The sequence below is a fragment of the Heterocephalus glaber genome, unplaced genomic scaffold, assembly GCF_053883595.1.
Source record: "Heterocephalus glaber isolate CG9 unplaced genomic scaffold, H.glaber_assembly_v1.0 deba00000006, whole genome shotgun sequence".
Classification (NCBI taxonomy): domain Eukaryota; kingdom Metazoa; phylum Chordata; class Mammalia; order Rodentia; family Bathyergidae; genus Heterocephalus; species Heterocephalus glaber.
The window spans coordinates 838,943-862,439 of record NW_028258136.1 but is presented as its reverse complement, the minus strand read 5'-3'; the positions used below and the strand labels follow the sequence as shown (position 1 = coordinate 862,439).

The window sequence follows — 23,497 nt, the reverse complement described above, 5'->3', positions numbered from 1 at the left end:
CCTTCAGGAGAATTTTGGATAGTACTAAACCTCTGCCTTATTAATGAGGCTGTAATCCCAATCTACCCTTTAGTGGCAGATTCAGATGCAATCCTCTCCCAATTCCAGGAGATGCATATTGGTTCTGTCTTGGACCTCAAAGATACTTTGTTTTCTATTCCTTTCCATCAAGACTCCCAGTTCCTGTTTGCCTTTGAATGGGAAAATCCCATTTCAAAGGAAAAACAACAATGTACTTGGACAGTTCTCCCAAGAGAACTGCTAGAAATAGCCCCCATCTTTTTGGTTGGGCAATGAGCAAGGACTTAACTGAATTTAGAGCTTAAACAGGGGACTATTGGGCCGGGGATTTAGCTCAGTGGTGGTGCCTCCTGCCTGGCAAGCACAAGATCCCGAGTTCGATCCCTGGTACCAAAAACAAACAAACAAACAAACAAAACAGAGGACTATCCTATAGTATGTAGATGATATTCTAATCTGCAGCCCAAGTTGGAAGCTATTCAACCATAATACTATTCAAATTCTCAATTTTCTAGCTAAAAAGGGATAAAAATTCTCAAAGGAAAAGGCACAGGTATCCCTTCAGAGAGTCCAGTGCTTGGGATACATTCTTACACACAAGGAGTGACAGCTGTCTAGGGACCGGATACAGGCTTTCTATGATCTCACATCCCCTGCCACCAAACAACAGCTTTGTTCCTTCCGGGGAATGGCTGGCTTCTGCTGAATCTGGACACCTACTTTTGGACTAATGGCAAAGTCTTTATATGAGGCTGTCAAAAATCCTGAGTCTGAGCTCTTAGAATGGACAAAAATGACTGACAATTCTTTTCAAGGAATAAAGCTTATCCTATTCAGGCTCCAGCACTAGGAATACCTGACTTAAGAAGAACCCTCCTTGGGCCGGGGATTTAGCTCAGTGGTTTCGCCGCCTGCTGCGGAAGCACAAGGACCTGAGTTCAATCCCCGGTACCAAAAAAAAAAAAAAAAAAGAACCCTCCTATGCTGCACATTCCTGACTGAGCAGTGGGGAAGCCAACCTTGGAGAGCTGAGCATTCGAAAAAAAAAAAAAAAAACAAGAACCCTCCTTCCTCTATGTTTCAGAAAAGAGAGGAGTTGCTTTGGGTTTCTTGGCCCAAAAGCTGGGGCAGGAACCTCACCTAGTGGCATACTTTTCAAAATCAGAAGGAATGTTTGCTGGATGGCCACCCTGCCTGACTGAGAGCAATAAATACAGCTATGCCAACAAATGAAGCCATGAAACTAACTTTGGGACAAAAACTAGAAATCCTGACTGCCCATCAGGTCAGGGATATTCTTGAGACAAAAAGTTACTTGTGGTTGACAGGAGAATGTCTTACCAAACACCAGGCCATGCTTCTAGATACTAATGAGGTTACCATAAAGACTTGCACTACTCTTAATTCTGCCTTAATGGTGCCTACAGGCTCAGAAGTTAGCTGCTTTTGTGAACAAGTGATTTCCTAGACCTTTGCAAGCAGGCAGGACATGAGTGACCTTCCCCTCTAAGATCCTGAAGAGAAACAGTTCATTGATGGAAGTAGCTTTGTCCCAGACAGACATAAAAAGGCAGGTTATGCAGTTGTCAATTCACAACAGGGCATTAAAGCCAAACCCCTTCCTCCAGGGACCTCTGCTCAAAAGACAGAGCTCATAGCGCTTATTCAGGCATTGATATCAGGAAAAGGCAAGAAGTTTAATATTTATACATATTCTAAATGCAGTGGTATCCTGGTTCATGAACACTTTTGTTTGCAAACAATTTGGTTTGCAAACAGATGCATTTGGCAAAATTTTTTGTTTGCAAACTATATTGGGTGACAAACATGACTGCAGCCATCCTTCCCACACAAACACAAATGTAGCCATCATTTCCAAAATTGTAAAACAAATTAAGTTCATGAACAAGGCTGATAGGCAAAAAGGGAAGCCTTGCAGCCCTTCAAGACCCTTGCCTTATTCCCAGTTCCTGATGAACCATTAAAACTAGTCTTGGGCCAGGGATTTAGCTCAGTGGTTCCTGCGCCTGCCTCACAAACGCAAGGTCCTAAGTTTGATCCCTGGTACCAAAAAAACCCCCAAAAAACAAAAAACTGGTTTCTGTCCACCAGGAAGATAAATGGACCTTAGAATTAAAAAGGAGCTTTGCTGGTATTTGGGAGGAAAATTATCCTTCTTCAAGAGACACAATAGAAAACTATAAAAACCCTTCAGTATTTTTTCCACATGGGAAGAGATGTTTCATGTGAAATAGTCACTTGAATTTTCACAGAACTGGAACTAGTGGCAACCACCTGACAGGTCAGCAAAGCTTGTCCATGCTGTGCCTATAATGCTGGCAAGCTCAGATCACTTCCTTTGTTAGAACCTGTACAGAGGAGAAGGACATAAAAAAAGACTGGCAATTGTATGCCACCATGTGGGTGATTTAAACAAATATTGGTCCAAATTGACAACATTATGTAGACTGGATTGAGGTTCTCTCTCCCCGTACAGAAAAGACTACAGAAGTAGTCAAGGTGCTCCTCAAAGGTGTGCCTCAAAACCATTACCTGGGGGCTGGGGATTTAGCCCAGTGCTTCTACCACCTGCCTTGCAAGCACAAGGACCGGAGTTCGATCCCCAGTACCATAAAAAAACCAAAACAAAACCATTACCTGGTTTGGGTCACCCCAGTCCCTCCAGAGTGAGAATGGTCCTTTTTTTTTTAACCTCTCAAATAACTCAGGGGGTGGCAAAGACTTTAGAAATAAAGTACCATTTTCATTCTGCATGGAGACCTTAGTCATCTGGAAAGGGTAAAAGAGTCAACCAGACCATAAAGAAAGCTCTAGCAAAGCTTTTCCAAGAGACTTCTGAGTCTTGGCTCTGATTATTGCCAGTAGCCTTTTTGAAGATTCAAAATACATCCCAAACTAGGCTAAATATGAGCCCACTTGAGATCCTATTTTGGAGAACTTTCCTCTTTTTGGATATGGTAGTAGGCCCAGAGGGCACAAGAATCTTACAGTATCTTACTAATCTGGGCCAAGTACAAGCTATCCAACTCTACGGGAACAAACTCCTGCCAGTTCCTGACCATATAGTGTCCACCCTGGAAACCAAGTGCTCATTAAAACTTGGAAAACAGGGACTCCTATATATCAATTAAAACCAAGATGTACGGGCCCCTTTTCAGTGATCTCTGTTGCACCCACTGTAGTAAAGGTGGCAGAGAAAGATAGCTGATTCTAGGATAAAGACAGCCCCACCTGAACTATCTGAGGGAAAGAACCACCCAAAAGAAGAAAGGTACTCCTGTGGACCTCTAACAGATCCAAGGCTCCTCTTCAAAATGCAAGACTGCAATACTGCTCTGGGTGCAGATAAGTAGTCACTAATGACACCTTAAATGGGCACCTGTCTTAGGACTCTTGCTTTTAATTAGATTCATAATATGGGCAATTTTGCTGGGGCTATGGCTCTCAGGCTCCTGGTAGTTTATCTAATATCCCTATTCACTATGCTTTCCTCTCCACAGGAAGCATGAAAAGAAAATTGCTTAGCAAACATCTCCTAAATAAAAGCATGGAAAAATAATGTCTCTAATTGCTGGATCTGTCATGGTCCATCTTTTAAGACAAACAGGAAACAGTCTGACCTGCTGCTTCTCATATTTGGCCTCTGCCCCCTCAACCTAATAGTAAAATTTGTCCATTTAAGGCTTCAAAAGATCCACCTTCAGATGATGATCCAGACTACAGCTCATGATCCTCCTGACAAATTCACTGTGCTTTCTCTGGGGTACAGGCAGCCCAACAATCCCTGACACATAGGCACTAACTCTTTTCTCATTGTCTTCTAACAGGTTCTTCCCAGCCCAAATGGTATGCTCCAACATCCCAAGATAGTCAGAGAGCACATAATCCCCAGTAGGTAGGACCTACAGCCTCTTTCAGCAGAAAGCAGCTATATGAAGAAAGAGACCTCTGCTCCCTCAGGATCCCAGAAAAGATTATGCAGATTATGTCTCTCAGGAAGAAATGAGGTAGGAGATTAGAGCTGGGGCCAAACTGGTCAAAAAACTGGCTATAATCTGTCAAAGTCATGAGACCCAGGGCACATGTGCAGAAAACAGAATCCAGGAGGACATACTTTCCAAGTACTGTATACTGAGCCAATCAGAAAAGTGCTCTTTCAATTCTTCATTTACCTCTGACATGAAACCAAGAAAGTCTTTGATAGGACAGTTTAAATCTGGTCCCAAGGCCAAGTGAGTTTTTTGGTAGGATAACCATCCCAAATGCTTTATTTGCATCAGAGAGAAACCAATCTAGGAATTACAGATATGAGACACTTTCCCTTATCCTCATGACTGTTGTGAGTCTGTTCACTGGCCCTCTTGCACTCCTTAGAGCATACTGCTTTTCCAGCTCGATAAATGGACATTCTTCTACCTTCTCCGTGAGTCTTGTCCAATTCTTTATTCAGGACACCGGGAACCTGTACAGAATTTCCCTGAGACCCACCAACCAGTAACAAGGGCAATTTCTCCAGCCAGTATAAAACCAGGTCATTGCTCTGTTCTCACTTGACTCCATTTTCTTCCAGCTATTGGCTTCTTGGAACAAAAATGAGAATTTGTAGACATTGAGACCAACTTGACTCAAGCAAAGAAGAAGGAAAAGAAACAGGAAAACATACATGGGTAAGGTCTCAAGGCTCTAAAGAGTACCTAGGGGTGGTTGGAGCTGGGGGTGGCTGTGCTGGTCAGGAAGAGAGAGGGGGAACAAGATCTCAAATGAAGTGTAACTGGCTTCCAATCCCATCAGAGTTCATCCCTTTTACTCTGCCAGCTTGGCAGCAGGAGCCCCAGCTGCATCTTCAGAAAACATGCCACAGGAAGCCAGGAAGCCAGAGAAGTCAGAGTGAGGTGAAGAGCAATTTCCCTTGCAGTGTCATTCAGAAGGGCACCTGGCCCTTCTCTTCTCTTTACACAAACAACTAAGAAGGAATTGCTCACAAAAAATACAAAGCACTAGAACTAGGGCGTAAAGGAAGTACTGGGTAAACTGGTCACTGGGTGTCTACGTCACCAGGGCCCCAGAGCAGTTTCTCTAAAACAGCAGGAGGCAGCTCCCACCCCTCACATCATCCCTATGACTCAGATTGTTGGCTCTTCCTTAGTGTGTGGAAATGAGACAATCAGACTGCTAATGGGCCAGCTTGCTGGAAATGACACTGTGACTCCTGGGACCCATACTGACATATCTCCCTGTTGGGAAGACCCATTGACCATCAACTCGTGTTCCCTGGATACATGGACTGAGTGAGAAAAAAGAGACCAAATGCCCTATTGGGACTGCTCAGAGTGACTCAACCTTCCAATTCCCTTTAGTTCTTCCCTTGTGGCTCATCAGAGTCTGGGAGTGGGGAGAAGCTGTGATCTTCAGGTGTGGGGCACTTGGCCTTGGGGCAGGGGCCACTCTTCAACTGTCAGCCCCTAGGGCTCCATCTCTGTAGTATGACACTAGCACCCCTCTTCACTATCTCCATTATCACTCAACTCAGGACAGTGCTACTGATGGATCTGAATTCCTTTGAGACTTGCTTTCTCCCCCCACCACCAAAGAAACTATACCATGTCTCTGGATTGTAGATACTTCAATAAAATCAAATTGGCATTAAAACATGGACAGAGAATTTAGTTAGTCTCCCCATATGCAATGTAGAATCAAGAGAGATTAAAGGAGGAGTGTTCATAGAAGCATTCTTAGGGGGTGGTGAGTTGCTCAGCCATTTCTGGGGTTTGCATACCTGGGAAATCTCAACTTGACCATGGGTACAAGTAAATACACCTGCCCCATCACATCCCTTCCTGTCTCTTCTTGGCTCAGTTCAGTGTCCATATGAATATCCTCCCATTGATCTGGACCCACAAATCCTCGGCCCTATGAGCCCTGGTCTACTCAGCCAGCCATAATAGACCAACACTCAAGCCACTGACTTGGTCACCACCCTTAAAGCTTCCCCCTCTGAGATCCCACATTCTATTCTCTAAGCCCAATCCCTATCCTTCCAACTCTGTCCCTCTGTCACATTTACTCCATCTATTCTTTATCTCAGGGAACCCCTCGGTTTGTAGAGACCATTGGGTTCTCTTGCCCCGATTCTTTCTTAATCTTAGATCTTGGTCTCAGTTCAGGAGGTGAAGAGGAGGAGAGGGAGGCTTTCCCCTTGGTAGGCTGCTTGGGCTGTGGCTGGCCCTGAGTCCTGGCTGGAGAGGGCAAGGAAGGTGGGGGAGTCTGCTGGTTTAGGAGCCCCACTGAGAAGCTGGCCACAACAATTGAGAACAAAGGCTGGACGCTCTTCCCCTGAACTCCAGAGACTGGCCTTGGCCTTCCGGGAACAACTCCAGGAAATGGCTGAGATTCCAGATTTGGAAGGAAGAGACCTGTAAACAGGAGCTGGGCTCTGAGAGGGGACAGCAGCCTCTCAGCCAGTGGGAGGGGCTGGCTGACATGGCAGGCTGGGAAGCTACAGAGCCTGTCTGCTACAGGCACAGGCTCTCAAGACTAGAAAGGTCTTTTACTCCACCATCCTTTTCAGGACCTGAAAAATAGCCCTACTGAGGATGCTGAAATGGGTTCAGTGATAGGATATATAAACTGTTAATGTGGGCTAACCCTTCACTTACAACGTGCAGGCACTGCAAATGCTGAGTGTTTCTCTCATTCTATTATTACTCCAGCCCAAGGTAGGATCTACTACTGTATTAGTATTTCCATTTTAAGGATGAGGAAACTGACTTGCAGGGTTAAAGAATCTGTTCAATTTCACTATCTCTGAGCTGAATTAAACACACTGTGGGAATCTCCCAGCTTGTCCCGGAGGTTCTCAGTCCTTCCATCTTCCCATCACCAGCCCCATCTGTCTCTAGGGAAATGGACCATGGAGTGACTGTCCACACCCACTCCCTCCACTTAACTTCCTTGGCCTGCAGCCCTGCCATGTGTCTTCAGCTTACTGTGCTCCCCAAGGTCCCACCTGTGGGTCTCCAACCCACTCTAACTGATGGCCACCCAGGCACAAAGGCATAAGCACTGCGATTCAGGCTTAAGCTTTGAATAGGGTTTGGGTGTTGAAGGGTTAAGGGTGTGGGTGGAGTTACAGTGTGAGGATTCCCCTTCAGAAACCCCAAACTAGACCAAGGCAAGCTTCAGGGCTGAAGCTGGGTCCGGGGTTCTGGCTAAAGGACAGAGGTCTGAGAGCTTCTTGCCTCTGGTCTCCTCCCAGTTCTCCAAGCCACTGAGGGCCAGGCAGGAAGCATCGGTTTCCTCAAAGCCACTTCCCTACTGGGACAGAGTCTCAGTCACAAACAACTACCAACACCCTACCCCGCCCCTCCTTCCCTCACTGCTGTGAACTCAGAGCAGCAGGACAAAGTGCCTGGGACAAGGACAGAGGACTGAAGCAGCCATGGGCCCTGAAGGAGGGGGCCTCCTTGGGGCCAGGTGGCCCCTGCCTCTCCTGCTTCTGTTTGCCATGGGTAAGTGGAGTGCTCCCTTTCCTAGCCCACACTCCATGACCCAAGGCTTGCCCAGGATAGAAGAGATTCCCTCTCTCTTTTGCTTCCTTTTTGCTGTAGGAATACCAGAGATGATGGATGATGATGATGATGATGACAATGATGACGATAGTGTGTGTGTGTGTGTGTGTGTGTGAGAGAGAGAGAGACAGACAGACAGACAGACAGAGAGACAGCTATCCAAGCCCTGGCCTGGATGCGATACTAGCGCTCTCCTTTCCAAGGACTGAGCTTTTGTTATTTGGGAGTCGACCTTCAGTAGCAATGGTCCTCAGGCAGTCTCCTTCACAGGAGAGAGGGGAGTTGATGTATGGGGATATGGGGCATTGTCGGTAGTTAGTCCGGGCTTTGTTTTCCTTTCCCCCCCCAGGAAGCATGGCTCAGGAGTCCCCACCCCAGATCTTAGTTCACCCCCAGGATCAGCTGCTCCAGGGCTCCGGCTCAGCCAAGATGAGCTGCAAAGCATCAGGCCAGCCACCCCCCACCATCCGCTGGCTGCTGAATGGGCAGCCCCTAAACATAGATGTAGACCTATACCACCTCTTCTCCGATGGAACCCTCCTCCTGCTGCGGCCCCCCACGCAGGGAAAAGCCCATGATGACCAGGTCCTGTCCAAAATTCTCGGCATCTATACCTGTGAGGCCAGCAACCAGATGGGCACAGCAGTCAGTAGGGGTGCTCGTCTGTCTGTGGCTGGTAAGGCCTAGGAAGGGAGGCACAGGGTGGGCTAAGCCTAGGCTGAGATGGCTATGTTGAGGGATGTGTGAGGGGGAATCTGTGGGGAAAAGCTTGGGCTGGGGCACTTGGGAGGAGAGCTGGGTTGGGCCTGCTCTACGGGGAAGGCCTGGGAGGTGGGCAAACAGAATGGAGTGGAGATGTCAAGGCAGGATTCTGGAAAAAGGAGGCCAGGACCCCCTCCCTGGTGACCTACCATCTGTCCCACAGTCCTCCGGGAGGATTTCCAAATCCAGCCCCAAGACACAGTGGCCATGGTGGGTGAGCAGGTGATTCTGGAGTGTGGGCCTCCCTGGGGCTACCCAGAACCCACAGTCTCATGGTGGAAAGATGGGAAACCCCTGGACCTCCAACAAGGGCGGCTCATGGTGAGTGGAGGCCCTTTCCCACACTTCATCCCGTCCTGAGCACATGTGGCCACACCCTGAGGACTGGCCTGCTTGCCAGCCCAGTGTCCCCTGGCAGAATTTGAAGCAGGGAAGGCACTGAGGCCTCCAGCCATCCTCCAGCCCAGAGCCTCTCCTCCCATGAAGACATCACAATGTACCTGGCCCTCTCAGGTTTCCAGTGGTTCCTTGCTGGTGTCAAGAGCAGAGATGAGTGACACAGGGATCTATATGTGTGCAGCCAACAACGTTGCAGGACAACGGGAAAGTCGAGCAGCCAGGGTATATATACAGGGTAAGAGCAAGACGGCAGCTAAAGTCCAGGGCAAGGTAGGAGGCTCCACTTAGGGTGGGATGCACAGATTTGGGCTGGGATTAGGATATGTGGGGCTCAGCCTGGGATAAGGGTCTGAGTGATGGGGACCCCACCTATATACTAGAAGTGAAATGGGAGTGCTCTGGACTTGGGAACTCTGGGAGGTTAGATTCATCTATGGCTAGGAAATGGTCCACTCCTCCAACCCTTCACACTGGCCTGCAGGCCCCAACCCATTCCTGTGTTTCCCACAGAGTCCCAAGACCACAAGGAGCCTCTGGAGCTTCTGGCTGTGCAAATTCAGCTAGAAAATGTGACCCTGCTGAACCCAGACCCCAAGAAGGGCCCCAAGGCTGGGCCAGCTGTGTGGCTCAGCTGGAAGGTAAGGGCTAGGGGTGACAGCTGATCCAAAGCTCAAAAGAGGGCTGTTGTGTGCTCCTGACCCCCTCTCTTCCTCCGGCTCCTTCCCAGGTAAGTGGCCCTGCTGCACCTGCTCAGTCCTACACAGCCTTGTTCAGGGCCCAGACAGCCCAGGGAGGCCAGAGAGCTCCATGGACAGAGGTGCTGCTGGATGGCTGGCAGAGTGCAGAGCTCAGGGGACTCCACTGGGGCCAAGGCTACGAGTTCAAAGTGAGACCATCCTCTGGCCGGGCTCGAGGCCCTGACAGCAATGTGTTGCTCCTCAAGTTGCCAGAACAAGGTCAGAGAAGAATCCTCCCAGGACCCAACAATATTCCCCCACTGGGGGCCTTCTTAAGTAGGGACCCTGGGACTGCCCCACTCTAGTCTGGGAGAGATGACAGTGTTCCTTTTTCCTTGGTCAGGCAAGCAGAACTGAAGAAGGTGCTATTCTTCTGAGTAGGGCTCTGACTCTGTATCCCCCATTCCAGCTCTTTTCCCTAGAAGAGTCCCGAGAGATCAGCACCCCTTATAGCCTCTCTTCCTTCCCTTCAGTACCCAGTGCGCCACCCCAGGAAGTGACCCTAAAACATGACAACAGCAGCATCCTTGTGAGCTGGGTCCCACCACCTGCTGAAAACCACAATGGCATCATCCGTGGCTACCAGGTACTCCCAAAGTGGATGCAGCCTTTCCTAGTCTTTCCTAGTCCACCAGAATACCCTTCAACTCTATGGTTCTCCACACCCTCACTCTGGCCACTGAGAAAAGAAGCTGTGCAGAAAAAGCAAAGGGACCTTACCGTTGTTAAGCAAGGGTCCACTGTCTGCCAGACCTGCCAACCACTTTACCTCCATTGTCTCATCTCACAATCCACCCTGGGTTATGATCCCCATTTATACATGGAAAGTGAGGCTAGGGCCATAGATACAAGAAATGGAACAGCAATCTACTAGGCAGTGTCAGACTCTAAGCCTTCAAGGCAGTGGTGCTTAAAGTGTGGCTCCTGGACTGCTAACATCAGCATCAACTAGGAGCTGTTAGGAATGCAGATTCTCAGGCCCTTTCTCAGCCCCCTGAATCAGAAACTCATGAATGAGCTTGGCCACCTGTGGTTTAGAAAGGGTCCAGGTGATTCTGAAGCATGCTGAGGTTAGAGAATCACTGGTCTTAGGTGTATTTTAATAGAGTACTTTCGCCCTTTTCTGGAGAGAAGTCCCTCTCACTTGGTAGAAAAGCCGGAATAGGAGCTGTGGAGCACTGGGAGGAGGTCCCCAGGTGAATGACAGGGCAGAGGATCAGGTGCCTAGAATCTGATCTGTAGATGAAGGGCTCAGCTGCTCACCTTTGCTTGTGTCCCAGGTCTGGAGCCTAGGCAATGCCTCATCGCCTCCAGTCAACTGCACCGTCGTGGGTGTGCAGACCCAGCTGGAGATCGGCATCCGAATGTCAGGCTCCTACTGTGTGCAAGTGGCTGCAGTCACTGGGGCTGGGGCTGGCGAACCCAGTAGCCCTGTCTGCCTCCTTTTAGGTGAGGGCAGTACCCACGGGTCCCACCCTTCAGCCCTCAGACCACCCTCTTCCCTCCCTATTCCTGCCTCGTACTTTAGCCCCACCCTCTTGTCTGCCAGACTCTCACTGCCTCACCTGCACTCCCCTGAGCTCCACATTCTATACAGAGCAGGCCATGGAGCGATCAGCCCGAGAACTCAGTGAGCTCGGTCCCTGGACTCTAGAGCGACTGAGGGCCACCTTGAAGAGACCAGAGGTCATCGCCAGTGGAGGTGTCCTGCTCTGGCTATTGCTACTGGGCATTGCTGTGTGTATCTACCGCCGGCGCCAAGCCAGGGTGCACATGGGCCCAGGTGAGAGGGGAGGTCCCATGTGTTCAGATCTCCCCTGGGTCCAGCTAGAATGCTGCAGAGGGATTAGACCTCTGGGCAGGTGATGGTACCTCTGCATTTAGCCCTCTTCCTGCCTTCTCCCAGGTCTGTACAGATACACCAGTGAGGACGCCATCCTAAAACACAGGTGAGAGGGGAGAGGGGAGGGCTCTGTGGGGGTACAGGAGTCAAGAGACAGTGGAGGTGGAGCCAGGAATTGAAGTGCGAGTCTATCCTACTACCAGGCAGTTTGAGATCCTAGGACTCTAGGACTCCAAGTTACAGTTAATTTCTCTTTCACTAATGTTCTGCTGCACCACTTGACACCTGAGCAGACTGAGTCACAAAACTTAAGTGACTTTGACAAGGGTTCACAGTTAGCAGATGGCCTTCCCAACTGCTCTGGTCCAGTGTTCTTTTCTCTCACCTTTCAGCAACATACAGTGCACTCTCCTGCTGCCTTACTCACTCTGTGAGGGGGAGAGTAACTAGTAGGAGGTGATCCCCTCAATGCCTAGTTTTTCCTCTGTACCCAGAGTCTTCCTAGTGCCTTTGGGGTGTGTGAATTGCCATGACCTACCCACACTTCCAGTAGGCTGTATCCCGTCCCTAATTACAGATTCCTACTCTTTCAAAACAGCCAGCCTATAGGTACTACTGCTTCAATTGTTTGGCTGCCAGAGCCAGTCTGGGTTTGTGAGATAAGATACTAAGAAATAATACAATAATACATTCTCTGTTTTTCTGAATGGCTGGGATTTACACTAAAAGGTCATTTCAAGCCAGGCATAGTGGCACAAGCCTGTAATCCCAGCACTTTAGGAGACTGAGGCAGGAGTAACACAAGTTCAAGGCCAACTTGGAGACTTAACAAGACCCCATCTCACAATAAAAAATAAAAAGGTCTGGGAATATAGATGAGTGCAAAATCCCTGGGTTCAACCTCCAGTACTACAAAAATCAGCTGTTTCTTCTCTCTGGGTGTGCCTTGTTCAACAAAAGTTTATTGAGCACCTGCTGCGGGTTAGATGTAGCCAGGCCCTGGGCTGCCATTTTGCCATCACATGCTTAGTCTTCAGCAAGGTTCCAAGGTTCCAAGCTGGCTGACACTGTTTCTTTTTCTGTGCTCATCAGCTTCTCTCTTCCAGTCACCTCCTGGGCTTTGTCTGCTCTGCCTTAAACTTTTTCTGTTTTCCCCCAAGATCCTCACTCTGTCCTTGAGGGAGACTCTATTATGATGCTTTGGCTCATTCATTTTTTGGTAGTTGTCTCCATCCACCAGGGACTTTCAGTCTAGGCAGAGAATGACATGAGAGCAACCTTGCACTGGCAGCATAGAACCATGTGCAAGATATGTGGAAGGGGCTGGGGAGAAGCATAGGAGAAATAAGATTCTGTGTTTACCTTGACAGTAAGAAGGAGAAGAGCAGATGGTAATAGCAAGAAATAGCCTTCTGTGTCGGCAGGGAAAGATGAGCCATTTGATCTGGCTTGGCCATGAGGTATGAGATTGGTCATAGTAAAGGATAAGGTAGGGAGCTAGAAGACAGATTAAAGAAGGCTCTGTCAGCCAAGCTGGGCACCTGGACTCTGTATTGGTAAATAGGGAGTTACTGAAGGTTCTAAGCAGAGAAGTACATTAGTTAGATCTCTGTTCTCAGGCAGCTGGAAGCTGACAGCCATGTAGCAAGCTCCTGCTCCACCAGCTAAGTGATCTCACATTTCCTTATTTAAATTTACAGCATCAGCTGTATGTGAATTGTCTTGTTGCCATTTTACAGATGAAGAAACAGGGACTGAGAGAGGCAAATAGATTTACTTGTCTGGGGTCACAGCACAAGCTGCGGCAGATAGGAATTTTCAAAGAAGGTTTTCCTGGCTCCAGATCTGTTCTTTTCACCTCACCATCAGTTATTTCTCTTTAATATCTCCTAGCTCTAGGCAACTTGGACTTTCCCTGATCCCAGGACAGAAAAGGGTGTTGAGTTTGGGGCATGAGGTCAGAGATCTTCAAGAGTCTGTGAAGGGCTAAAAAGTAGCTGACACTACCGTCCTCAGCTCCTCTGTCATCTTCTGAGCTGGAAGTCTTGCCCAGTTAGGTTGCCACATTGTGCTGTTCTTCTCCCCCTCCCCTCTGCCCTCCCACTGCCCCAGGATGGACCACAGTGACTCGCCCTGGCTGGCAGACACTTGGCGATCCACCTCTGGCTCTCGGGACCTCAGCAGCAGCAGCAGCCTCAGCAGCCGGCTGGGAGTGGACCCCCGGGACCCACTAGACTGCCGGCGCTCCTGTGAGCACACTCTTTGGGGACAGGGATCCCAGGATGGAGCTCAGGGAGGTGGGGTGTGACATGTTCACCGTAAATCCTGTCCTTTTTATTTCAGTGATCTCCTGGGACCCCCGAAGCCCCGGAGTGCCCCTGCTTCCAGACACCAGCACTTTTTATGGCTCCCTCATCGCTGAGCTGCCCTCCAGCCCCCCAGCCCGGCCAAGCCCCCAGACCCCAGTTGCCAGGTGCCTCCCTCCCCAGTTGGTCCGGACCTCCAGCCCCTGGCCCAGCTCAGATAGTCTCTGCAGCCTCAGGGGCCTGGCCTCTCCTCGAGTGTCTCTGACCCCTGCAGAGGCTTGGAAGGCCAAGAAGAAGCAAGGTAGGGAGAGGCTCGTGGTGGGAGGGATCAAGAGTGGGAATGTGGTAGGAACTAAGCCTGCTGGCCTCAAGGCCCAAACAGGGTGTGGCTGCAGCCCCCATAGCACCCCTTCTCCTTTCTCAGAAGACACTGGGCCTTGTTTCCCACACCCAGAGCACTCATCAGGAGTGTGCTCACCTTGGCTTGTCTTTACAGCAGTGGGCCATTTTTGTAGCAAGTTCAACTCGTGAACATTGAAGAAGCACCACCTCATGGCAGACATGGGGGTGCAGGAGATACAGGCACAGCCCTTGCCCTCTGCAGGCTCCCCATCTGATGAAAGTGTGCCCAGCACAAAGTAATGTTGAAGCCCAGCAGAACATGGCCAGGGCTGGCAGGAAGCCTGGCTTTCTCATCTCCTGTGCATGTCTGCTGGGCTCTGATACCTGGCGCACTTGCCGGGGAGGAAGAGGCACAGTCTGCCCTCCACATCCACAGCTTCCACATTCAGACTCAACCATCCCTGAATTGAAGATATTTGGAATAATTGCATCTGTACCAAACATGTGTACACTTTTTCTTTGTCGTTATTCCCTAAACAATAACGATTTACATTGAATTAGATATTATAAGTAATCTAGAGGTGATTTAAAGTGTACAGAAGGATGTACGAAGGTTATCTGCAAATATGATGCCACTTTATATAAGAGATTTAAACCTCCTTGAGTGTTTTTATCTGTGGGGGGTCCCAGAACCAATCTCCCATGATACCAAGGGGAAATTGTATTTCCATTCTGGGCAGATTTCTTTCCTGACTGGTAAAGAGGGAAGCCAGCTGCCTGTTTTGACTTTCCAGAAAGGAATAACTATAGTCTTTAGGTAACAACTTCTTATCTGTTTAGTGCTTTATTATTATTTTTAATCCTCTCCATAGATCTTTTAGATATTAGAGTATTTGTCTAATTTTACAGATAGAGAAAGAGGGTCAGAATGGCTGAGTAACTTAGTCAAAATCCCACAAGCAAAAAGCTGCAGAGCACAGCTGGGAAGCGGGAGCCTCTGCTTCTGAAGGCTGCTCTGAATACCCCTGAAGCTCCCTGAGGAAATGCACTTCTGTCCTGGGCTGCTGCTTCTTATTTCTGGCCCACAGAACACAGTCCTGCTCTCCTCTTGCTGTTTTCATGAGCCTTCTGTACTGATTAGCAAGATCTAGCAAATATTCTACGGCCAATTTTTTTAAGTGCATACAATCCAAATTTATTAAAACAAAGATGGGTTAAAAGTAATTAAAAGCTTGTTCAATAGCCAGAATTTTATGACTCTAAATACTAGCAAAGCTGACATTCTTTCTAGTTCTGCCTTAGAGTTACTGCATTATAAATCCCGGATAGTAATGAAACACCAAATAAAAAGAGGTGGAATGGGCCAGAGATTTAGCTCAGTGGTTTCACCGCGTGCTACGCAAGTGCAAAGACCCGAGTTCGATCCCCGGTACCAAAAAAAAAAAAAAAAAAAGGTGGAATGAAGAGTTGAGTGTGATGGCGCATGCCCGTAATCCCTGTAATCCCTGTATTCAGGAAGCTGAGGCAGGAGGATTGCCATGAGTTCAAGGCCAGCCTGAGCTACATAGTGAGACCCTGTTTCAAACAAACAAACAAACAAAGAGGTGGAACAAGTCTCATTTAAATGGCCTTACTGTAACATATAGCTCCTCTTAGAATATTAGGTGAGTGATTCTCTACAGCCAATCCTCTCTTCACTCTTCCTCCTTCTCCTTCCTCTTTTTTTTTGGGGGGGGGGTACTGGGGATTGAACTCTGGACCTTGCACTTTAGACAGGCTCCTTCCTTTTCTTTACCTCCTCCTCTTCCTTTTCCCTACCCTTTCCCTTTCCCCTTCCAATCCCCATTTTCCTTCTCGTCCCCCTCCTCCTCTTCCTCCTCCTCTTCTTCCTCTCCCTGTTTCTCCTTCATGCTGGGGAGTATACCCAAGGCCTCATGCTGTACTGTGAAGCTGCACCCCAGCTCTCTAGCCAATTCTCAAGACATTCCAATTCTGAAATAAGGCTTAGGTCCTCCCTTCACCCTCTTTCTCCTCAAGCCAGCCCCATTTCCCCACTACCCCAGGATGGATCAACTGTAGTCACTCCCTTGGCTGGGAACCACTTGATCTTCCACCTCTGGCTCCCAGCACCTCAGCAGCAGCAACAAGATCATACTGTGACCTTGTCCAAAGAGATGGGGCTGATTTTACTGCTGTTGCCTAGTCCAAAAGGGTGGCATTTCTTCTACTTCTAAAACTGGCATTCTTTCTCAGAGCCTCTGCTCCCTTTGATTTGCTTTTTAAAAACAATTATTATTTGACCTTATTTGGGATTTTTCCCTTCACTAATGATATTCTTAAAACTGTACTCTTCTATCTCTGATCCATTATATGAGATTCTTAGGCCCTTTTTGCTAGATATGTGCACTAAATAGCATCATTCATTCATTATTCCATTCCAAATATATTTAGAGCAACTCAGATATGTCCAATGAGAGTCAACCTTTGACCTTGATAACATTTTTATTGTACAGTTCATTCAAGAAGCACTGAAGCTAAAACTCAAGTGACTCCAGGCAAGGTGGAAGGAGGCCTTTTGTTGCCAAAGTCCCTTGTAGGAAATGAAATGGGCTGGGATAAATACGGTCTTTTCCAAGCCTGGATTTTCCCCTTTCATTTCCACTCATGCCAACCAGCCAACATATGGTCACATTTTATTGCTTAGTCAGGTAGCTAAGCACTAGACAATAGAAAGCTGATGACAGCAGAGTTAGGTCACCAGCCTTGAAGCTGGTCTCCAGGACTCCCTAAGTCACATGAGAACTAAAAAATACAAATAAAAAGAGCCTAAGTAGAAAGGGAAACTTTAATGGAGGAAGTCTAGCCTTTGTGTGGGTTTTCATCCCACTGGATCATGAGTACGTGATCACTGGTACATGGACTCCAAACATTACTGAATAACTCTGGGCAGGGCCTTGCCTCCCTAGGTGAGACGAATACATTCTCCTCTTCTGAAGTTCCTCTTCTTGTCAATCGACTCCCTCTGGTCTCATGTTGTATGGTCTGTGCCTTACTATTTTTGTCTTCCTCATTCAATTTGACAGTCCAACTTACTTTCCCAACTGAAAGACATTCAGGTTTCTCAGGGCAGGGCTGTCCAGAACCATGTGAGATATTTGCAATGCAAGATAAGGAAATTATTAACACATTCTTTCCAAGAAAAGGAGTGTTTGCCCTCTGACAGCCATAAATCCTGAGGAGAGTATCACTGTGAAGACATAGAGATCAGGAAGATTGGAATGGAATACAGCACAGTGAAGAAAAAGAAAGTTGTCTTTAAAGTATCTATTATTTGCCAGGCACTTTGTGATATTTTTATCTAATCCTTAAAACCATCATTTGAAGTGGTTGTTCACAAAATGAACCTGAGGATCGGCAAGGTTATTTGGCCTCTCTGAGGTTACACAGCTGAAAAGGGCTTTTGACTCTAAGCCCAGTGCACCTTCCACTCTATCACAGCTGCCTGGATGAGGATGCAGGTGGAGGGGATTGGTGGAGGTTCTTCCACTTCTGTTCTGGGTTCAAAGTCCCACAGGGTGCAATGAATAACAAGGCTGAAGATGGAGCCTATGGTTGGGGTCTGAAAGGTTCACTCTGGCTTGTCCCCTACCACCAGCTCTCTCTTTTACAGAACTGCACCAAGCCAACAGCTCTCCCCTGCTCCGGGGCAGCCACTCCTTGGAGCTCTGGGGCTGGGAATTAGGACACAGAGGCTCCAAGAACCTTTCCCAAAGCCCAGGTGAGAGGAGGCCTGGAGAGTAGAGGGAAGGGTGGGGAGGCTGCTGTGACCCAGGCCTCTATGCCAGGCTTCTCCTGTGTCCCCACAGAGGCTGAGTGAGCTGGTGGGGAGACAGTGGGGGGGGGCAGTTGGCTGAGGTCTGCTCTGAAAGAGATTCTGCCATTCTCAGGCCCAGGCTCCTGTTCCCCAGGAGCAGTGCCCGGGGCTCTGGTGGCCTGGCGGGCCCTGGGACCACAGCTCCTCCAAAACTCCAATGTGCTAGCAACTCGCCCTCTCCCACCAGTCCCTCTCTCTCCTGGAAGAACCCTCACTCAGAGTCCACAGACACAGTAAGAGGGGACGAGGTGGGGCGTGTGTGCTGGGGCTGGGCAGAGGCTGGGAAGGGGTGGACCAAGACCTGAGGGACTGTACTAACCCTCCTGCTGCCCCTCCCTGGCCTCAACCAGGCACCCATCGAAACCCCAATCTTCTGCCCCTCTCCCTGTCCTTAGCCCCTCCAGGGCCCCCAGCCCCCAGACCTCGTCCCTCTCTGGTCCCAGCGCAGCTTCCAGCCGCCTGTCTAGCTCTTCACTGTCATCCCTGGGGGAAGATCAAGACAGTGTGCTGACCCCTGAGGAGGTTGCCCTGTGCCTGGAACTCAGTGAGGGTGAGGAGACCCCCAGGTGAGTGCCTGAGAGGTCGACAGAGAGCTTCAGGAGAATGCAGTTGGCACATTTCTGCTACTCTGCCCTAACCCTTGCACCCATCTCTCTCTGCCTAGGAACAGCATCTCTCCTATGCCCAGGGCGCCTTCGCCCCCTACAACTTATGGGTACATCAGCATCCCGACAGCCTCAGAGCTGGCAGACATGGGCAGGGCTGAAGGAGGGGTGGCATCTGAAGTGGGGGGCTTGTTGTGCCCACCTCGACCCTGCCCCACCCCCACCCCCAGCGAGGGCTCCCTGGCCAATGGTTGGGGCTCAGCCTCTGAGGACAATGCCCCCAGTGCCAGAGCCAGCCTGGTCAGCTCTTCTGATGGCTCTTTCCTCGCGGATGCCCACTTTGCCCGTGCCCTGGCTGTAGCTGTGGATAGCTTTGGCTTGGGTCTGGAGCCCCAGGAGGCCGACTTCGTGTTCACTGGTATGTGAGATCCCCTGTCTTACTCCTCACCTGTCCTTAGGGTGGACACAGCTCCCGGAAGACCTCCCTTCTCCCTAACAAGAGGCAAGGTTTCCTGAGGGCCAGCCTTGTCCTCATTAAAATAGCTAGCTTTTGTTGAGGGATTGCTGTGTCTTAAGAAGTAGGAGAATTGGGGCCCAGGATGTAGATCACAGTGCAGGATCTGCCTGGTAAGCAGAAGGCACTGGGTTCAATTCTTGGAACCAAAACCAAAACAAACAAACAAAAAGAAGTAGGAGAACTGATTTTTTTTTTCCAGTACTGGGGATCAAACTCATGACCTTGCACTTGCCAGGCAAGTGCAGCACCACTGAGCCAAATCCCTGACCCTTGAGGAAGGATTTCACTATGTAGTTCATCCTGGCCTTGAACTCAAGTCGCAGTGATCCTCCTGCCTCAGTCTCTTGAGCCTTGGGATTACAGGCATGGCCTACCACACCTGGCCAGGAGAACTGCTTTATATGCATCATATCAACAACTCCAAGAGCAATAGTCTTTTTTAAAAATCCTTTTCAGTTTTTAAAAATTTTACTTTATTGGTACATGTGTGTAGTATATCATGTGTACATTCCTTGTGGGAAGTTGGTATAGCACATAACACATCTTAATTCCTTTTTTCATCACTTTTCCCTTCCCTCTGTCCCTCCACTCATCCCTTGATGCCTTTTCTTCTTTTTTTTTTACATGTCAGCAGTACATAACCTTTACATTCCTTGTGTGGAGCTGCTTCGCGTGCATGACACATCCCAGTTCCTTTTTCCATCCCTCATCCTTTCCCTCCTTTCCCTCCTCCCCTCCATCTCTTAATCCCCTTGCCCTTTCAGAAAGATCTATCTCCCTACTTCCTATTATCTATTATTTTGCTCTTTATTTTTACTCTGGGTTTCTCACATAGGAGAAACCATGTAATAGTTAAGATATGGGTCTAGATTCAGTCTTCTCCATGTGGATAGCCAGTTTTCCCAGCACCATTTATTAAAGAGGCTGTCTTTCCCCAGTCATAAGGAATATCCTTTGCCACTCTTTTTCAAATCAGGAAATTATAAGTCAGATAAACTCCTTAGTTTGCCCAAGATCACCCCCAGAACAAGGAGCAATTGTCCACTTCTAGCCTGTAGGCACCAACTCCTGCCATTCTGTTCATTCTCCTGCCTCCAGGGCTCCACCCTAACCGAACATGGTTCCCAGGAAAAGTCAGTCCATTGCCTTTCCTCTTCCTCTGTGTTTCATATGCGTCCTCATCCTACTGTGCATCCATGTCCCTCCTGCTGTCCTACCCAAGGTAGGACTGAGGAGCAGCTAGGCTTGGCTTCCACATGTCTAGCAGAGTGAGCCTGCTGTTTGCATGTCAGCAGAGGTAGCTCAGGACTCACCAGCTCCTTTGTGTTCCCTGCCCCATACGCCCTGTCAGATACCCCAAGCCCATCTTACTAACTCTACCCTTCAGCCTCAAGAAAAATACTAGGCCTCAAATGAGAGGGCAAAGATGACCCAGACAGAAGTGCTCCTGATGGAGGCAGGAGAGGATGTGTTGGGAATGAGAGAGTGAAAGGAAAATTTGGACTCGAGCAAATAGCCCAAGCTGTTCTCTAAAGGAAATGATGAGCTGGGCAGCACACATCTGTAATCTCAGGATTCTGGGAGGCTGAGCCAGGAGGATTTCAAGTTTGAGACCAGCCTGGGCAACTTAGTGAGACCCTGTCTCAAAAAAATAAATAAAAAGAGGTCTGCTGAAGTAGCTTGGTGAAAGCCCTAGGTTTAATTTCTAACGTCAAAAGAGGGAGGGAGGGATGGAGGGAGGGAAGAAATGGGAGGAGGAGGATGAAGAAAAAGAAAGAGAAGGAGAAGGGGAGAAAAGGAAGAGAAGGGAAGGGGAAGGGAAGGGAAGGGAAGAAACCAATAGACTGAGCCCTGGTCTGCAGCCACTGAGACTGATGGGCTGAGTTGGGGCTAGGTTGTGTTAGAGCTGGGTATATACCCTAAGCTGGCCCTAAGCTTTCTGCCCTAAACTGGCCCCTAGAGGCTAAAGGTCAACCCCCACAGACACCTCTACTCTTCCTGTCAGATGCCTCATCACCTCCCTCCCCACGGGATGACCTCTTCCTGACACCCACCCTTTCCCTGCCCCTATGGGAGTGGAGGCCAGACTGGTTGGAGGACATAGAGATCAATCACACCCAGCAGCCAGGAAGGGGGCTGCCTCCTTGGACCCCTGACTCTGGGATCTCTTTCCAGCGAAGTCGGCTCAGCTGTCCTGTGACCAAGGCTGGGGGTGAGTGTCTGGCTGTCTGGCTAACATAGTGATCTTCACATGAGGAGTCTTGGGGAGGAGCCAAGAGGAAGCCTGGGATCTGGCAGGAGAGGTAGGATCAAGGGAGATAACTGTGCTCTCCTTCAACTCCTACTACAGATTCCTCCTGAGCTGAGTCCCTGAGATAGCCAGAAGGACATCAGGGTCCCCCTTCCTGTCTGCTCACAGGCCTGGCCTGTGGCCTATGCTTCTCTGCCTCCAGGAGAGTTCTCCCACCAAGACTGCTAAAGAAAGAAAGAAAAGAAAAGAGCAAGCAAAGCAGACCTGGAGCCTTCTGAAAACAAAACATCACCTCTACCCAACCCCAGGATTCTCTCTCCTCATAGCCACTCCCACAGCCTGGGCCTTTGGCCTAAGGAGTTCTGTCTCCTGCTCTCCCCACCCTCAAGGATCATGGGAATTAAGGAGCCAGAGAGATCTCGACAGAGGACAGAAGCGGCTGGTCAGAGAGGGCTGTGGAAGAAGAGAGCCTCCTCTTTCAGCCCTACCTGGCCTCCCTCTCTAGGGGCCAATGCAACCCTCTCCCCAGGCCCATCATGTAAAGAAAATAAAGAGGAGAGCTGGGATTTAGCTCAGTGGTTCTGGTACCTGCCTCAAAAGTGCAAGGTCCTGAGTTTGATCCCCAGTACCAAAAAACAAACAAAATAAAGAAAAGAAAGAGGAGTCACTGAGGCGCTACCTAGTGCCAAGGCCAAGAGCTCAAGGCTGGGTCTAGGGAGGAAGCTGAAGAAAGAGAGGTGTGAAAATGTGAGACAACAGTACCCTCTTCATCCTGTTATCACTTTGAGCTTCTCGAATTCGATGCTATAAAACTACAAAGATGAGCTTTGTGAGATCATTTCCTGGGGCATCATTTTGGGGAAAGTACCTGGATGGCAAGAGATACCTGTTAGGAAGGGATCAAGCATTCATTGACATTTGGAGAGTCCCCCTCTTTTCTGCTCCTCAGTTGCAGAGGGCATGAGATGCATCCACAAGATTTTAAGCAGAATCTACTAAAGGAAGTGGTGGAAGAGTTTCAGGGCCTGCTGACCCTGGGAACTTATTCTGAGAAGACAATGCTTCTTTCTGCAGTCCTAGACCCTCTCCTCAAAGACAAGTCCCAGACAGTTTCTTAAAAATAGACAAAGCTAAATTCCAAAAAGGTAGAACCATGATGGCTGGCTAGTGAATACTCTTTCAATAAACACAGGAGCAGAGAGATGAATGTGGGTGTGAGCCACTGAAAGCTAAAGGCAGGTAGATCGGCCTGTGTTCATGCATGGCAGGAAAGGTCAGGGGTTGAATCTATAGGTTGAGGTGGGGGCTGCTGCAGAGCATGACTAGGGCCACAGGAAGCTACCTGTGGGAGGGGAGTGATCCAGAAGCAGGCCCTGCAAGGAGGTACTAGTCCTCCAATCCCAGCAGTTCCACTCGGAGTTCGGAAGCCAAGTGTGTGAGACAGTGGCCTGGGTGCCCTGTGTTCATCAGGCAGTCTGGGCTGGATTTTCATAATCATAGGAAGAATCAGTGTTTCAGGTACTCATCCATTCTATCTGCTTTACCTTTTGGGGATTTTTTTTCTTTTGGCTTCCTGGTAAAATTCCTTTTGTAAACATTCTAACCCTGTTTTTCAGCCTGAAAGAGAAAGAGGGATTTGCACACATTTCGGTCAACCTGGAGGGTGCAGAGGGCAGAAGCCATGCTCCAAGGTCCAAGGCAGTCACTGAGCCAAAGCTGGAGCAAGGGAAAAGGCAACAGTTCCGCAGGCACCCAATGAGTAGGCTGTGGTGTGCGAGTGATGGGGACTGTGGCCTTGTGGCCAAATAGATTTTATATTTTTATCAGCTAAATTAATCACCTTTGGGCCCAAACTGGTCAAGAGGTGCCTGTTTGCAGACATCCTCCATGAAGGAGTCCCGGACATGCAAAACATGCATTTTCTTCTTGCCTGGCATTTTCCCCTCCTTTCTTGGGGTTTTAAAAACTTACTTTTATTGTGATGACCATGTTCCCTTACAAAAGAGCAGGCTGCCCCAGAGGTAGGTGCTAAAGAAGGGCCTGGCTTTTTCCTCTGAAGGTGAAGCAGGTGTCTGCTCACTGCCTCTTTGGAAAGTCCCTGTGATTATATCGGGACTGGGTTTCAGCTCTTTAGGAGGCAGAACAAGTCCGTGTCCTCTAGTGTTTGTCTTCGCCTAGCACTTTTGACAGAAGTTCAAGAAGACACAGAATCTACTAGTGTGCACTGACCTACAGACCCCAATACCCGCTT

At 48.9% G+C, this 23,497-nt stretch overlaps 1 protein-coding gene and 1 non-coding gene across 15 annotated transcripts; both read left to right on the top strand.

Moving 5' to 3' along the window:
- Positions 1–982: 982 nt before the first annotated feature.
- On the top strand, positions 983–1,060 carry LOC147830708 (small nucleolar RNA SNORD55/SNORD39). The gene has a single exon (XR_015449060.1). It is a non-coding gene; the product is annotated as a small nucleolar RNA SNORD55/SNORD39 (small nucleolar RNA).
- A 6,239-nt stretch (positions 1,061–7,299) lies between these two features.
- On the top strand, positions 7,300–22,070 carry Robo4 (roundabout guidance receptor 4). Of its 14 annotated transcripts, none has more exons than XR_015443099.1 (18): positions 7,300–7,550; positions 7,960–8,286; positions 8,536–8,693; positions 8,886–9,006; positions 9,282–9,409; positions 9,499–9,727; positions 9,982–10,094; positions 10,789–10,957; positions 11,037–11,291; positions 11,415–11,457; positions 13,464–13,600; positions 13,695–13,958; positions 17,670–17,777; positions 17,968–18,106; positions 18,317–18,439; positions 18,538–18,896; positions 21,001–21,298; positions 21,449–22,070. XR_015443099.1 is itself a non-coding variant. In XM_021251917.2 (18 exons), exons 1-18 carry the CDS (start codon positions 7,481–7,483, stop codon positions 21,522–21,524), a joined length of 2,925 nt encoding a protein of 974 aa, XP_021107576.2. In that variant the 5' UTR covers positions 7,300–7,480; the 3' UTR covers positions 21,525–22,070. The 14 variants fall into 14 exon arrangements, 6 of the variants coding, with proteins under 6 accessions (XP_021107576.2, XP_021107577.2, XP_021107571.2 ...); XM_021251917.2 differs by having other exon boundaries at positions 17,947–18,106; positions 18,269–18,439; positions 21,171–21,207; XM_021251918.2 differs by having other exon boundaries at positions 17,947–18,106; positions 18,269–18,439; positions 21,171–21,207; positions 21,346–22,070.
- Positions 22,071–23,497: the final 1,427 nt, after the last annotated feature.